Source organism: Ursus maritimus, unplaced genomic scaffold, assembly GCF_017311325.1.
Source record: "Ursus maritimus isolate PB19 unplaced genomic scaffold, ASM1731132v1 scaffold_31, whole genome shotgun sequence".
NCBI lineage: Eukaryota > Metazoa > Chordata > Mammalia > Carnivora > Ursidae > Ursus > Ursus maritimus.
The window spans coordinates 14,381,331-14,398,934 of NW_024425675.1; the positions used below are offsets into that span (position 1 = coordinate 14,381,331).

The 17,604-nt window shown below is 38.3% G+C and overlaps 1 protein-coding gene across 3 annotated transcripts in view; it reads left to right on the top strand.

Annotated features, from left to right (window-relative positions):
• Nucleotides 1–17,604, top strand: part of NEBL (nebulette) — a 335,915-nt gene that overhangs the window by 265,554 nt on the left and 52,757 nt on the right. The window contains exons 9-14 of one of the 3 annotated variants that reach the window (XM_040645355.1): nucleotides 318–419; nucleotides 4,227–4,331; nucleotides 6,038–6,145; nucleotides 11,365–11,475; nucleotides 14,012–14,122; nucleotides 16,307–16,417. The exons of the other annotated variants lie outside the window; for them this stretch is intronic. Of the exons in view, the coding sequence (XP_040501289.1) occupies nucleotides 318–419; nucleotides 4,227–4,331; nucleotides 6,038–6,145; nucleotides 11,365–11,475; nucleotides 14,012–14,122; nucleotides 16,307–16,417 (648 nt within the window). The remainder of the gene's footprint in view (nucleotides 1–317; nucleotides 420–4,226; nucleotides 4,332–6,037; nucleotides 6,146–11,364; nucleotides 11,476–14,011; nucleotides 14,123–16,306; nucleotides 16,418–17,604) is intronic. 3 annotated transcript variants of the gene reach the window in all.

Consider the following 17,604-nt stretch of genomic DNA (forward strand, 5'->3'; position numbering starts at 1 on the left):
GCAATTTCTAAAGAATAAAGTTGCTAATCTTTTTGTTTTGAAAAGAGAATGCCTATTAAAGTTACTTGATTCTGTGAACATCACCCTTTTAAAATAAGTAAACGATAAAAGCAATTATCAAAATATGGTCAAGTCCCCGGAAGTAACTTTTTTACTCATTCAGTAGTAAATGAGCACCATCTAGTGGCTACTTGTAAATTCGCCTGTTAATTCACCACTAAACGGTACTTTATGGTGTATTAAAAGTAATGATGGCGATAATGCAAAAGCACTTTTTCTTCTCCTAGACGGTATTTTGTTCCATGTTATTTTCATAGGTGAAGTACAAGAAAGACATCGAAAGTATGCACGAGCCAGTCTCAGATCTCCCAAACCTGTTTTTAGACCATGCTTTGAAAACCAGCAAAATGCTCAGCCGAGTAAGTGTACTGGATGGCAACTAGAGATGCCCTGTGTCTCCACGGAAACAGGATGCCTGCAGGGCTCATGAGCACACCTGCTTCCGCCCAGGGTGCCACGCCTCCCTGAATAACTAACTCATTGGAAAGTAGTGGCCCGCTTGCTTAAATCCCACCAGAGCTGTCGCTTTACAAAGGGGGTTCTTGCTAGCTCTGTAACATCTCTTGAATGCAAACTTGCTTGTTGAACAACTATGCTTCAAAGCCACGGACAGGTGTTCTTTCTGTCTTTCTTCTTCCCGATTAGATTGAAACCACTTGAAGGTCAGGCTTAAATCAAGGATCTTTTATTTTATGCAGATTAGAGCAGAGTGTCTGTATTAGGCCCCAGTAACATACAAAATTGTCTTAGTCTAATTTGTATTATCTCTGAAAATAAGTCCTATGTTACACTGACACTCTACTTTTAGTCTTGTGAGGGTTTCCACATTTTCTTTAGAACAAGTAGGGGGCACGAGTGGTTTTTTTCATGTCCTAATGAAAATATTTGCGCACATTGCCAAGTGGTCATTCCATCAGAACTCACCTCCTGGATGCTGTTTCAAACACTTAGCATGTGTGGACCCTGACTTTGCCGGTTCTCGTTACTGATGAGCCCGGCTCACCTGTGCCTCATTGTTGACATCACAAATGGCCCAGGGTGACGATGGACTGTAATTTGACCTCAATTTATTTCTGCACCTATTCTAATAATTACACGGTCACTCGCTCGCTCAAAATTATCCAGATGTATTGAATATCTGCTTTGGGCCAGGTACCATCAGATGGAAAATTATGTTGGGCAAGGAATGTGAAAATAATGGTCTTCAGAAGATATGTTTACAGTCCTGGATTTAAAAAACAAAAAAACAAAAAACAAATCTGTAGTCCAGCCCTGGTTCCCAAACTATTGAATAATGAGATACAGCTTCATTCAGGTTTAAAAATGTCTGCCTTTGGCTTTGATGCATTGAAACTTCTGTTCATTATTTTGTAATCCTCCTTTCTCCACTGATGTCATCCTTCTTGAAGTGGATTACGTGTGTAAATAATTCATACTGACGGAGATTTGAAAATTAATTAACTGACTTTTATCACAGGTCTTGGGAGGGAAAGCAGTCTGCCATTCTTCCTGTCCGTTGGGCATGCAAGGAGGCATAAGGGGTTCTCAGGTGAAGAGATAGGCTCAGGTCTGGCACACTTCGTTCATGCTTCCTGCCGTTTCAAGGCTCATCCCCCCCACCTCTGCACACATTTCTCCGCTCCTTGAGTGTCTCTTTCAAATTCACATTTTCCCGTGATTCATAGGGAAGTTTCTAGAAGTCGGTACGTTTCTATTCTCTGAGCCTGCTGCTTTCTTCACGTTTAGTCTTTGCCAGCCTTATTTTGATCATGGAGTGGCATCTGCCCTTGACTATTCTCCATCCGTCCTCGAGCTAGATTTCCTGAGGACATGAGGACTTGTGTGCAAATAAAACTATAAAAATATCATGGTGGTAATTAAAAAATTTGGTAGCTGAAGAATACAGGCCAGTCCTAGGCAATATTTTCTTCAAGAATATTGACCCTTCTTTTATATGGTGAAAAAAATCATAGCTTAATATAAATTGTTTCTATCACTGCTTTAGCAGAGAAACTCAGCAAATATTACATTTATCGTATATACCATTTTTAAAGTTTAAATCTTCATTCAGGTGGTGTTTTCGCCTAGCTTATTGATTTTTTTTCCTCCATAGAAAAATTGTGACTGAATAATTACTTCACGGGAGGGAAAGTTTAAGACTCAAATGTGTTACACTGAGGTATCTGTTTATTAAAGTTGTATGATGATACATTGGCTGAAATTTATCATACATTAGAATTGCCCTCTTTTAAATTTTAATGTGGAGAGAATTGGAATTTTGCTGATTTATAAAGGCAACTTAATTTTCACAAAAGATTGAATAAGAAAGTGCTTAATAAACAGACATTCTGCCAAAATTAGTTGTCAGTTGGTTATAAATGGCTGTTTTTAAAAGACCTCTAAATGTCTTTGGTATAAATCACCTTTCTTTTTTTAACACATAGTGTGTCGAGCAAAATTAATCCTTTTAAGTTTGAACAGCTGTACTAATTAAAGTTTCGAAGGACCATATCCCCCTGGAAAACAGAGCTGTAGCAGATTTCAATTTCTTTTATAACTTCGCATAAATGAAAAATACGTATTGCATGTTACTCTGGTCATTCCCACTAGGAGGCAACAGAGACTATTGCATAAGGAACAGCAAGTCTTGAAAATTCTTTTGCAGATCTTCCTTCAAACAGGTTTTGTTTGTTTTTTGTTTTTTAAATAGTAGTTTCTGAAGTTCTCTGTTGCTAAAATAGATCATGGGGGACAGTATTGACCTTTCCTTAGTCTATATCCATTATAGCAGGCATAATATCCTAGGCTTTACTAATTCTGGATTTTAACTTGGTATGGAGTATATTCTAGCCTGTTACATTCAATTCATGATTATTTTATTTATGTATTATAAACTAACTTGTAAGTAAATTATAAAGTCTCCAGTATATATATATTTTTTAATTAGCAGAGGAACCAAAATTTAGAGCTTGTTCTCTTCAGTCAAGATGTACCATGGGAACATTTTCATGAGTTTCCTGGGGTGTTCTACTCTGTCACTTTATTCTGGCTAGAGTTTGGGGGATACACATCTTAGTGCTCTAATTGCTTGGAAGCGCCTTTGGGGACTGTCGCTGTGTCTCCATGGAACAGCAGTTCTCGTGTGCATCCTTCCATCCTTCCCATCCCTGGCTCTGGCCCTTCTGTTCACTCTCAGATCCCTGGAGCATCTGCTAAGACCTGAATGTCAACTCTGTTCTGCTCCCTTTCAAATGTGGCTTACCTCTCCCTACATCCTACACAGCATTGCCTTTTTCCCTGAAATCCTCACTGCCGAACGAGCAACCAGCTTTAGCTGAAGTCTCTGTAGCCTTGAGTCTTTGAGAGTTACCATTTAACTCTAGAAGTCTTTTCCAAATAGGGTGCAATAATGAAGTGTCAGGTCTCCAACGAGAGAAATTACAAAGCAATTTTTGTTTCATCGCGGCCTGTTGTATTTGGTGGCCGATGGTTGCCAGATTTGGCGTCTCTTCTAAATCCACCACTTTGTCTGTGACTCTAAATAGTAGTCTTAATCCAATTTCTTCACCTTAAAAATTCAACGGACTATACTCAGACTCCTCTGTTTCTCTCCCAGGTACCTCCTACCCTCTCTTTTTAGGAAAATTAGTTGAATTATTTCTCACTCTCTTATTTTCCTTACGACCCGTCAGTCTTCCTCAAGGCTGAGCCCTCGTGTACAACTTCTTTCCTTTCCTGCCTCGAGCTTTCCTTTGCTCTGTTCTTTCTTCTTTTCTTTCCTTCTCTTCTTGTAGATGCTATCAAATACATTTCTGTTCCAGGATAAGCTCTGGAAAAATTGCCTTTATTTTGCCCACTTTGCTTGTACACATGAGTCCTATCACTGGCTTTTCTGTTGCTGCTCCCCAGCGTCTTTTTCATTGTGTTGACAGCTAATGGTCCCCTGCTTCTGTGGGGTGCCTGACATGGACCACCTAGAGCTGCTGGTCTGTCCTGCATTGCCCGTTTCCCTCAGTGCTGGAAATCTCCAAGAGCAGCCCACTGCAATGGGACTTGATAGCTTTGCAGCTCTTGTTGGCTTGTATTTTTCAGTTTGCATTCCTAAGTATTGGTTGTTCTAATTGGTCTCTTTTATTCTGAATTTATGTTCATGTTCTCTATTTTAGCGAGAGTATAGGAAGCTTTTTGAGGAAAACAAAGGAATGTATCATTTTGACGCGGATGCTGCCGAACACCTGCACCATAAAGGCAATGCCACGCTCCAGAGTCAGGTCTGCGCCCTCCCTGTCTGGACCCCTTAACCCCTCACTGCCACGCACCTCCACCCAGAAGGTGCAGCTGCTGAACAGAACGTACCTCCTGAGAAACTGAATGTCCCTTCGGAAAATCTCAGACACTACTCTCTCTATATTACCGGGCTGGGAAAGCTAGAGCCATGCTTCAGTATAAAAGCATTTCATAAAATAAGTTACTTCACACAATTTTAAACTTATGATAGATCAATTAATTAAACAATGATCAAATCTCATGATGATTTCAGTTTTTATAGTGTGCTAATTTGTCATCTTGAGCTGTAAAATTAAGTTTCCAGGTGCAAAGTTTATTAGAATTTCTCAGATCAATTAGAAGTTGTTTTTAAAAGCTATCTTACATTAAGATTTCTTTGAACTATAAAATTCTATGCATTCCCTGAAAGAAATTAAAAAAAAAAAATCTTCCCTGCACACTTTAAAGGTGTTACCTATACATTTTCTTTATTCTGAGTTTCAGTAGTTGCAAAAGATGTCATTCCAGCATCTATTAAGATATAATTTTACATCACTCTATTAGATATATCCTGTGGAACATAAATTCCTTAATGATTTGATACCCAACTTCATTTAAAAACTAAACAAATTGGCTCTCCTTTAAGGTTTAGAAATGTGCATTTTTTTCTCTTCATATTCTTATTTTTATTTAATTTTTCCCACAAAGGTTTATCTTAGCATATGTTATTACATATCCTAGTATGTTACTATACTTCAAACACTTTCACTGATCACTTTATCATACTTCTCTGAAACAAAAATAGGCCTACAAATAGGAATTTAAAAACCTGTTACGTGTCCTGTTACCACAAAGTTCTAAGTATTGAAAAACTGCTTTTGTATTTAATCATTAAAACTGCTATTATTACACAATTTAAGAAACAATTTCAAAAGAATTATTTACATATAAGGACTTTAATGAAAATATGCTTCTGAATGAAATGAATCATGATCAAAACTTTTCTGTGAATTTAATTTTAAAAGGTATATTGCTAAGAAAAAGCCGATCACTCTGACAGCTTACATATAATTCTAGTTTCTGTTATTAGGAGATAGAAAATATCGATCATTTTATAAACTAAAATAAGATGGAAATTGGTTGTAATTGAAATAAATAATTCATGGTATGATATTATTAAATAATGTAGGATGAAACTGAAAGCAATCATATAAAAGCTCTGTGTGTGTGTGTTACCCAATATCTCTGGAAGAAGTCAGCAGTCCCAGAGAACGTTGTCTTCCCTTTGATAGAAAGAGAATCACACCTATGTTTTCTTCTTTGTTCATGATTCGAAGCCATCACAGGGATCTCTCTCTTTCTCTGTCTCTGTCTGTATGTATATATGTGTATTCCACGAGTGATACATACTAACCCCAAATATGAGATATATCTATATATCCCAGCTATTTAAATACTTCATCCAAGTCCCAGAACTACATTATTTAGTAGTTCTAAATTATTTTTATCCCTTAAATATTTTTATATATCACCTGTTGACTTTCTTTGCATGTCATTTACCACAGGGAACCCAGTGACCAAACCCAATGGCCAGAATAAAATATGATTTTAGAAACTAGGATGATTAACTTGGGCATGTTTATTTTACTTTGCTCTATTTGTATAAGGGCTTGTGAGCTTTATGTGCTTTTTATGCTTTTTTTCAATGAAGGTTAAATACAAAGAAGAGTATGAAAAAAATAAGGGGAAATCGATGCTTGAATTTGTTGAGACACCCTCATATCAAGCTTCAAAGGAGGCTCAGAAGATGCAGAGTGAGGTGAGTCCCTTTGATTTGTTATCAACTGTTTTTTTTTTTTTTAAGTTTATTTATTTTTAAGTAATCTCTACACCCAACACGGGGCTCAAACTCACGACCTTGAGATCAAGATTCATATGCTCTCCCAACTGAGCCAGCCAGGTGCCCCTGTTGTCAACTGTTTGATGCATTTTTGATGTTTTATCATTTGAAAGGAACTAGTAAAGTAATTCAGAATGTTGAGTGGGTCTAGAAGAAAGCACACTGCCCAGGAATCCCCATCCTAGATCCAGCATCTTGTCTGGGTCATTGAGATTCTGTGTCCCTTCGTTTTTCTCACTTGGCAAACACAATTATCAGGCCACGTGAGCTCTTAACTGCCCTTTCATATTCTATGATTGTAAAGTTGAGACTTTCAGGTTGTGTCCGTGTAAAACTATGATGAGTAGAAAGAAAATGAAAAGAAAATGAAGAGCTGGTTGCTTTATTCACCTTTTATATTTCAGTGACAATAGAACTAACATGTATTAAATACTCTGTGCTAAGCAGTTTGCTAAAAGCTTTATATATGTCAGCTCATTTAATCCCCTCAAGGTAATGATGCCAGGTGGGTATATCCCTAGATTGATAATCATCCCCTGAAATTAATTGTCTTACCTGAAATTACAGATCCAGTAAATGCCAATGTTTTAGGTCCTCATCAAATCATGAGAGATTCTCTTTTCTCTGTTTCCTTATTTAGTTGATCCCCCCGCCATGGTCAACCCCCCCCAAACCAAACAGTGACATGGAAGTTTTAAAATATCAAGAGAAGAGAGCAATTAAGAATTTTTTGTGCATATGTACTTCGCGTTCTACTGAAAATGAAGCTGAATCACATCCAGATATTCCCCAAATGGTTTCGCTCTGTCCTAGTGAAATTTCTTCTGTTCTTTTTTTCCCTACGTTTTTTGGGACCAGACACCAGACACAGAAGGTTTTCTCTGCAGCCAACATCCAGATTCTGTGGGTACACCAAGTTATTACTTCAAAGGGACAGAAATAGCGGACAGCAGTATCAGCCGATTACGGCCCCACGCCAAGTGTGCTCTGTGGGCACCATCTTTTCTCTTCTCCAGTAACACCACCAAAACAGGGAGAAATGATAACTTCTGGACAATGAAACTGTCATAGGAATTTTGTAAACAGTGTATGTGCTCTTTGTTGCTATTTATGCTGCTATGTGTTTATAATTCATCTTCTCAGGGAAATGGCACTCAGACATTACCAGGGCTTGTTGAATTGTTCAAGTTGTTTAATTTTTTCTTCAAGCAAGAAAGGAGAAGATAATTACTTGTATTTTTCATATCTCATAGCTTCTTAAGCCAATTGAGAGAAGTTTGATCAAGAAATAGGTGAATATTTTGATGAAATTAGCTGTCTGTTTGAACTGAATTGGAAGAGAGGTAAATTCTGAAATAGTTCAGAAGCCCGACAACAACCTACATTTAATGGGATAACTTGCGGGACTACCTTTGTCTTAGTTTGTGCTGCTGTTACCCAAGTACAACAGACTGGGCAGCTTAAACAACAGAAATTGATTTCTTATAGTTCTGGAGGCCTGGAAGTCTGAGCTCAGAGTGCCAGCAGGTCAGGGTTCTGGTGAGACCGTCTTCAGGGTGCCTTCTCGCTGTGTCCTCACGTGGCGGAGAGCAGAGAGAGGAAGGAAGCTTTCTCCTAAAGTGTTTGGGGCACGGACCCCATCATGAGGGCTCCACCCTCATGACCTCATCTATCCTAATCGCTTTCCAAAGGCCCCACCTCCAAATGCATCCATCACATTGAGGGTAGCCTGGAGTTTCCACGTATAAATTTTGGGGTGACACAGACATTCCGTCCATTATCACCTTTTCTGCGTTTCGGGAATAATATGTAAAGTACTGCACTGTTACCAGGTGGGGAAGCTGGAAGGCAACCTCTGGGTTGAGCCTCCGGGGTCAGCCGCCAGAGCCTGTGGCCTGTGTCGTTCGCAACCCGCTCTCCTCCTGGTCCCCCAGCTGTCACTGATAGTCATGCCTCGTCCTTTAAGGAGAAGACCAGCACCGTCAGACGGGGCTTTCTTGCTCTTCCCGTCAGCCCCAGGCTATTGTTATTTGCGTGTTTGAGCTACATCTTCACATCTTACTCACAGAGGGAAATGTTCCCCTGTTTTCCTCTCTTTGATCTTCTCTGTACTTTTTCTTCTGAAGACCCCCTTCTCCCTCCCCTTCTTTCTCACCGTGGCTATAGTACTTAAACCCTCTGTGGACAAGTCTCAGGGAGGGCACCTCTCGGGAAGGCACATCCCCACGCTGCTTCCTCAAGAGGTCCTTCGTGAGTCCGCCAGTGGAGGCTGGGAATTGTATTTAGCAAGATCCCAGAAGCTTCTGATGTCGGTGGTGCCGTGACCATCCTTCGAGAAACAGGGACTCATTGAAGAAAACAGTAGTCCTCTAACTTAAAGTCATAAAAACCAGATGGATTGAAAAACAGCAACAACAAAATATATAGATAATCTGCTTCTCAGGGAGTCATGGGCAAAGTAAACCAAGCTGTTTTTCTTTACATGAAATGGTCAGTTGATTTTTTTTTTTCTATTGGGGATGGACCTTCGAAAGAGAAAGATTCCCTAAGTACAAATTTCATGCTACAGATGACAGAGACAGAAAAAGTGCTATTGTTTCTACGTAGGCATGTTTCCTTGTGCCGATCTTGGAAATCTGATAACTAGTGTTTCGCTTTTACCATTGCTATGGTTACATAGCACAAAAGAAAATAAAGTATTAACAACCGAAAACAAAAACAAAAATAAACCCCAATTCAGTCAAATGAACTGATCAATTCCTTCTGGTTGGCTGTTTGACACCAGGTGCAAACAGCTTTAGTAATACTTTTATTATATGCTATGGAATTGACTTACTCGGGGCTACGTGGGCCTTTTGTTAATACTGGCTTTCAATTTTTGCTATTCTGATTTCTGGTGTTGTCGCTAGGGGGAAATTATCCTTTGCAGAGCCTGAGACATGTTTTCCCTTTAATTATAGCCAGTGGCTATTAGATTTTTAGGCTCAGCATTTGTAAGTCTGCTCAGCAGGGCTTGAGGAGAGAGAAATCTTTCAATAGAAAATATCTTGGGACCAAATTTATACTCTGAAGACTAGAAACATAAAATATCTAAAAATCTTAGTTAGACCAAAGTTGATGTGAAGGATACCTTTAAATAGAGGATCAATGTGGGGCGCGTGGGTGGCTCAGTTGTTAAGCGTCTGCCTTCGGCTCAGGGTGTGATCCCAGAGTCCTGGGATCGAGCCCCACATCAGGCTCCTCTGCTGGGAGCCTGCTTCTTCCTCTCCCACTCCCCCTGCCTGTGTTCCCTCTCTCGCTGGCTCTCTCTCTCTCTATCAAATAAATAAATAAATAAAATCTTAAAAAATAAAAAGGCTATAAATAGAGGATCAATGAAGTGGACCCAAAGGGAACCATCTGGCTTCTAGATGGTTCTTATTCCTAAGAGGGAAGCTTGACAAGGAGCATCTTAAGCCTTCTCTGGGTAAAGCAGAGTGTTCATGACGTTGGGGCTGGTCACTCATGTTTCTGTGATAGCCTATAATTATGCTTCTCTCACTTTTCTTCGAATGCCAGATATAGGTTTAATCAGTGTGTTTTCTAGAAGAAATCTTTAAATCTGGCTTTTTCTTTGTCTTCTGTTTCATAAAAAGCATACCGAAGGTTTTTTTGTTTTTTTTTCCCCTTAGTCATGTATTGGCCAGTTCCAGTCATAATCAACTTTCCTTAATGACTTATTTCAGTAAAATGTTTTTCAGAGGAGAAGGGCTTTTTGAAGTGAATTATCTGAAATAAATAAATATACCCAAATTTCTATTTTTGCTTTTTTAAAAAAGATATTTTTGGCCTGGAAATGCCCTAGATTCAGCCTTATAACCATATAATTTCAATTAGTTCCACATAAAGAAGAGGGCGATTTCTCATTGTTCTTTGGGAATATCTATAGTTCCTCTAACTTGGAATGTTCTCAGTGCAACTTCTTAATCACTTTGTTAAATTTTGGTTTTTCCAGGACATCTGTGTGACCTTTTGTGTGTGTGTGTGTGTGTGTGTGTGTGTGTGTGTGTGACTCTCCATAGATCATTTTTAAATAGTTGCATGTGACGTAAATGTAGGAGAGACGACAACAAGCCTCTCTTTTCATCCCTCATGGTTTGGGAGAATTTCTTTATACAATTACTTATCTTTGTAATTCATATATTATGAACCTGGAAATGGCCTTTCGTTTTGCATTAATAACAATCTCATGCAGAATTTATTTTTGTCATCTTTGTGATGCAATTTGAATAAAATACTTAGCTGGTAATATATAGGCTTTTGTGCTTCTGGTAAATATTTTACATGCATGGAGATCTTTGTCATTTAGAAGGACTGTTTCTACAGTCCTAAAGTGCGAGTAACCATTGGTTTTCAAATCCATAGTTCCAATGTTGGAATTGAGGGAATCTTAGCCAAAGGGTGGCCGAGAATGTCAAAAGGGCAGGTGAGGGTATGAACGTCCGCCTGCTACAATCACTGTCTGCATTCCCCTTTCCGTTCCTTGTTGTGAACTCCTACCTAGAGAACAATTTATCAGGTGGAAGATAAGACTCCTCCCAGTGTAACTTAATTCACAGATGATAGAGAAATAGTCTCAGTGCCCAAATCATTAAAGGAAAATGTATTTCAGCCTCCATTACATTTTAGAGATGGTCTTTGCCACGTTCACAAAAGGCTAACAGTGAAAGGGGTGATGAGAATATCAACATTTATGCTGCTGTGCTTTGAATGGCCTTCTATGCAGCCAGATTGTCTTCCGGTGGTTGGATCCACTCCCTTTAGAACGAACCAGTCCGGTGATTCTCAAATAACCAACTTTACTGGCTTTCTTCTCCAATTGGGCTGGCATCAAACAATGACAGACTAGTAAGGTGTTAAGCAGCCTCACCCCTCTGAGTGCTTTCCCACAGGCAGCTGGTACTTGACGATTTTGCTTTTGTTTGGTAGAATTCTAAAATTTATGGTCAAGTTGGAGTGATTTTCTTGTGGCTATGAAGACTCCAAGGTGGTAGAATTATGTAAAAACCTCGGTTTTGTTCGGGGAACTCTTGTTTTAATACCTTTCCAACAGTGGCTCGTGTTTTCTAAGTTTCAAATTATGTGCTCTTATTTAACAGAAAGTTTACAGAGAAGATTTTGAGAAGGAGATTAAAGGAAGGTCATCACTGGATTTAGACAAGACTCCAGAATTTTTACATGTAAAGTACATCACCAACCTTCTGAAAGAGGTAGGATCTTGCGATTTACTATTAAATATTGTGAAAGAAAACTAAAGAAATAACCCAGGAAATATTTATTCCAAATTCCCTACTAACTGTTTGAGATGTTAATCCATTCTTCTTTCTCCCACTTTGACCTTTATTAACAGAGTTTTTCATTTTCATTAAAAACAGGGAAGTGTGTGTTAATATTTCCATTTAAAGTTGGGGGAAGAAATCACCTAGAATTTCTGGAAAAACTTGAAAAATATTCTGATTTTGTGTTTGTATCTCAACAGCTCTATAAATAGTTTTATAACAGTTTTTTTTTAAATTTTGAATATGGATGAGGCAAACTTAATTCTTTCAAATTTAGTTATTTAAAAATGCATTTTAGAACCAGCTTTTTCTGCAACTCCTCTCCTTTCTGCAGCATTCTCAGAACATCTGATATCAGAAATGAGAGCCTCAAATGTGAAGGTTTGGATAAATGACACATTATTTGTGAGTGGATTGTGTTCGAAGGGGGCAAATATTTAGCATAGAGACATAGGAACACATGTTGATTTTTCATTTTACTCTCAGCAGGATTCCCCTCCCCTCCCCCCCCAAATTGGTGCATTTCAGCTCACAACTAATGTATTACATCTGTTGAACATTAAGGTCTTCAAACCGAACAATTAAAAATATCATACTCATGGTCCATCCCTTTAAAAGTTTCTTTTTGTTTTTGTTTTTTAACGGCCGAAAAGTAACTCGGAGCTCTTCCACCTCCCTGCTTAAATAGAGTCTCTTTACATTAAGGGGAAATATTAGAGAACGCCGCTTCACCCTGAATTTTGAACTGAAGAAAACTGTTCCTGAAAGAAATATCTTAAATCAGTAAAATAAGTTCGAGTACAATTCTGCACACGAACTTCGTTAATATCTGAATGCCACCTGGCCTTTACTGTTTAACTGCTTTTAGAAATTTAATGTGCTTCGCCGTTGTAATGTATGTTGGGCTGAAATAGGTATATAATTTATGGAAGAGTGCTTTTGCTATCCTACCTTTTCTCAGTCCTAGTTCCTCTCAAATTTTTTGAAGTCGAAGCCTAGTCAAATGGCAACTTCCTACTATTGTCTTCCCTTTAAAAAATAAGCACTGTTTATATGAAAATCTTAAAGGGGGAGCTCTTTATCATTTACATACAAATGACAATGTTAAATCTATTTTAAGGTCCATAAATGACTTCAATATACATGCCATTCATTGACTTTCTCTTTTATTTCTCTTTTTGAAAGAATCTTATTTTAGATGTGTTGATTCAGAATGTATGCATCAGGATAGTAAAAGGCCCATAAGACTATGATTAAAAATCTTTTAATTCAGTTATAGAGAGGTCTAATTTTAAAAAAGGAACTCTCAGTGACTTCATGAAATTATAACTTTTCTTTCTAAGTATATGCATTTAGCTTTCAATTGTCTTTGCATTTTTTACTTTATTATGGTTTTTACATTTATATTGCCGTTCAGAATATTCAGAGTATTGTTTTATACTTTCATTTCACTTGATTCCCCCAATTGCCCTTTGACATTGGTAGAGTAAGTATTTTTATTTTCATTTTGCCTGTGCGTGTGGAAATCAAGGCTCAGTTACTTAAAGTCTTTTGAAGGTCACATGACCGAATAAGTGAAAGAATTCCAACTTTCATCCAGGTCATTTGACTCCAGAGCTCTTTCCAAAATTACATTCAGGTCATTACGATGTCTTGTAGGCTATTAGTTAAGCAGAGGACTAGCTAATTTAATTATACTGGACAAAGAGAAAATAACATCAAATGAACCCTAGAATTTACTGGAACATGACTTCTTATTAAAGGAAACCTCATCTTTTATCTGGCAAGTTAGTCTTAAGTACAACTCAGTTGAATTGAATCAAGATATATACTGTTTCCATAATGCATTTAGTAGGAAAAAAAAGAAATTCATTAGCAGAACAAAAACCCCAAGTTATATGTAAGTATTAGTGGAGACATTTGGATCTACTTAAAATATAATATTAAAATAGATGACATTCAAACTATGTATTATCAATCTGTAGGAAATTATTTGGTTTTACGAATCTGAATAAAGTGGAATATTTTTAAAACTTTGGTTACATCCATCCTTTTGATTTTGTAATTTTCAATTCTTTTTCAACTATGATCTTCGGTGATTCATATTTTATAGACAGCTTTCAAAGAAATACTTCAAATAATTAATAAGAAGCATCCATTCCTAAGATCTTCCTCACCACTTAAAAGGAAGACATCTTTTTAAAATATGGTACCAATATGGTACCAAAATATACTGGAAGACAGGATGAAAGGGAAAATCCTGATAAAATTGGAAGCCACTCTAAACATGACTAAAAGAGAAAATAGGGTCTCTGTAGAAAATGAGGAGCATAAGTATTCAGGAGCCTGATTTATTCCTCTCTAGAAATATTTTCTCCTTTCTGTGGTCTCTAGAAAACACGTGACAGGGTATATCAGTTAAACAGTGTCCCAGGAAATTTTGAACTGTAATGTTCTTGTCTCATAGAAAGAATATAAAAAAGACTTGGAAAATGAAATAAGAGGCAAAGGAATGGAAGTTAACTCCGACGTTCTTGATATTCAAAGAGCCAAACGTGCATCCGAAATGGCTAGTGAGGTGAGTATATTTATTTAGCAACTGAGAATGTATGACTTTTCAGCTGACTTCATTGTCCGTAAACCTTTCTCAAAGTTTTATATACATTCCATAACTTCTATGTGCAAGATGATGATAAGTAGCTATGTCCTAGGAGTCATTTCCCAGCCAAGGAATTAAAGAAAAATAACAATAATATTTTTAAAAAAGATGTCCACCATCTCCTTTCCATGTGGTATGAGAAAAATGACCCTTTCCCCCCTTTTAGAGAAAAATATATATAATAAACCAGAATAACTGTAGGAGATTCAACTTGGGTTTTTAAGGAAGTGAAAGGCACTGGACTGGGAACATGTGTAGTGGAACTCCATCTGTCACTGCAGTGCGGTTCACACGCTCTCCTGCTCTCCACCCAACAGAGCCCCCCAGCCCTTGCCTTGCTACTCAATGAGCCCACATAAAGCTCTTTATGAAGTGAGAGGGACTGTTGCTCACTTTACATGGAATTTGTGGGAAGGAATGAAATGCCTCTGAAGTGCTGTCAGTCCTTTCATCCTTGTGTAATGTCATTACTTTGGTATCACATAATGGCTCTGTGCTTTGAGGAGAATCTAGCTGAATTGAGCAATGAGAAATTTAAAATCGTGTCCCCATAGGTTCCTAAACTGAGGTGATGGTGGGGATGGTGACCCTATTAGTCAGGCTGCAAATGATAGGAACCCAACTCAAACTGGGTGAAACAACAAAGGGAATGTTTTGGCTTATGAATAGAGAAGTCCAGAGTCAGGTTTCCTTCTGGTTGGAGTTCAAATGATGTATCTCTTCCTTCTTTCTCAGTTCTCTTGTCTTCTCTAATGCTTCAGGCTTGGGAGGTTATCTCCAAGTGATGGCTCCTCCTAACAGTAGAATAACTCCTATCTATGCCAGAAATCCCAATGGGAAGTGAGCCTCTGTTTCTTAGAGTTACAGTTAAGGTCTAGGGTTGAATCTCACTGGATCGACTTCTGTCCTGTGTCCACACCCGCCCTAATCATTGTGTCTGGGGCCAGATGAGTGTAATGTGCTGATGATCTGGTATGGTTCTCAGGCTCACACATTTGTTCAGTTAACTTCTTTGGTAGTTTAATTGCATTTAAGTATAAAACATTTAAGGGGCGCCTGGGTGGCTTGGTCAGTTAAGTGTCTACTTTCAGCTCAGGTCATGATCCTGGGGTCCTGGGATCAAGCCCCATATCAGGCTCCCTGCTCAGCAGGGAACCTGCTTCTCCCTCTCCCTGATCTCTGCTTATGCTCTCTCTCTCTCAATCTCAAATAAATAAATAAATAAATAAACAAATAAATCTTTAAAAAACAATTCAAAATTGTTATGTGTTTTAAAAAAATTTACAATCATCTTTGGCCATATCTGTGTTCTTTAAATAAATTTAAACTTTAAAAGCCACTATGATGTCTTTGGCTAATACTGTCATCACATATTTTTAAGTTAGTAATTCTGTACAGATCGTTCTGTTATGGTGACATGTGCCGTCCACATTCAGAGTTAGATCTTGTACTCACTTGTCAGTAATACTTGGAAAAATTATGTTAGACCCTCAATGACAGCGTCCATCTAGATACAGTTGAGTGGCACGATGGCGGCAGGAGCAGCAGTAAATCAGCCTTAGCCTACGAGTATAGGAGTAAAAGACCAAAAGAAGCTATCGGTTATTGCACACCTACTATGTGCTGAGCACTGTGTTATATGCTGTCTCGTTGTTCCTCAGAGGGCTCCTGCATGGGGGAATTATTACCCCCATTTTGCTGATGAGCAAACCGGAAACGTTAAACATTCCAAGTGTCACATGGCAATTGAGTGCTCTGGCCTCCAAGTCAGCCTTCTTTCTACAACAGCAGCTCATTGAAACCTGCCTCCCTATCCTCCAGCCCTAACACAGGTGTCAGTGAAGATTCTCACCACGTATAGTAAAAAGCTTCAGAGTTTCGTATACCCCTCTTCAGTAAGAATAGTGATACAGTTCTAAGCAGTTCAGAAAATTTATTTCTAGGTGATCATTTCATAGTACAAAGTGAAATGTGTTTTCTTCTTCTTTTTCTTTTTAAATATGTTCATCCATTTTATTGTATCATCGATTACAGATACAGGTTTGTCCTCAGAGTGTCTGAATATTATAAAATGTTGCTTTTTTTTTTTTTTTTTTTTTACAGAAAGAATACAAGAAAGACCTGGAGTCAAAAATTAAAGGGAAGGGAATGCAAGTTGGCACCGACACCCTCGAAATACAACATGCCAAAAAAGCTTCAGAGATAGCTAGTCAGGTTAGTCGAGTGAATGGTGCAGAGGCCTTAAAACCTATATTTCGGAACTTCACAAATCTTATTAACGACCTGATTAGTACGTGGAATTCCCCAGAGCTTTGTGACTAGTTTAAAAGTTTGGAATGGAGACCATTCTAAATCAGCATGCTTATTTGAAAATTTATAGTTTCTGCTTTACTCATTTCCTTTAAAAATATCAAAGAAAACTAAGGGGAAGACATTTTAATAGAACACACACACCCCCTTTCTTACCTTATCTTTGTAATACAACAAATTTCACATTCATCTGGGCTACGGTAAAAATTCTCATACTATGTTTTCTTTAAGGATAGGTCGTGTACTGCTCCGCGTATCTGTGTTTCCAACTTTCTGAACAGACCTTGAAAATCACATATTGAAACTCTAACATGACAGTGATAACCATTTCTGTATGATTTGGTTGCACGTTCTCAAAATACCCCATTGACCTCATCACCATGCCGGAAATTCCTACTGGGTTAGCATTTTGGATTGAAGTGTTCTATATCCTGAATGACTGTGTTCTTTCATCTAATATTTTCCTCTTCATGTAATGCGTGTAACGACAGGATATTAATTTAGAAGTTTTGGCTTAGATGCTATGATATTATAGATAGCAGATAACAACGTTGTAGGAGTCAGACCATATGTGTATTTTTTTGAAGGAAATACCCCAGAACCAGTTCCTACCTCTTGAATTCCTCCAGTAATTTCGAGAATATAAAAGTGTCACTGAAATAGAGAGTATTTAGGAAGAGGTGATTTTGTGAGAAACATTTTTTTAAAAAGATTTTTATTTATTTATTTGAGATAGAGCTAGTGAGAGAGAGATCACGAGCAGGGGGGAAGAGTAGAGGGAGAAGCAGACTCCCCAGTGAGCAAGGACCCCAATGTGGAATTCCATCCCAGGGTCCTGGGATCATGACCTGAGCCGAAGGCAGACACTTCACTGACTGAGCCATCCAGGCGCCCTGCGAGAAACATTTGTAAAGAGAATGTTGTGGTGCAGGTTAAGGAGTGCTGCCCACTTACCTCAAGGCTGGTTGGGGGATGTTTCAGTGGGGCTACTCTGGGAGCTGTACTGTCACCCTTGCAGTTAGGAAGAGCTAGGTCAGGACTGACCCCCCAGGAAGTCTGGAGGGTGAGGGGGAGCTGATTAACTGCCCAGA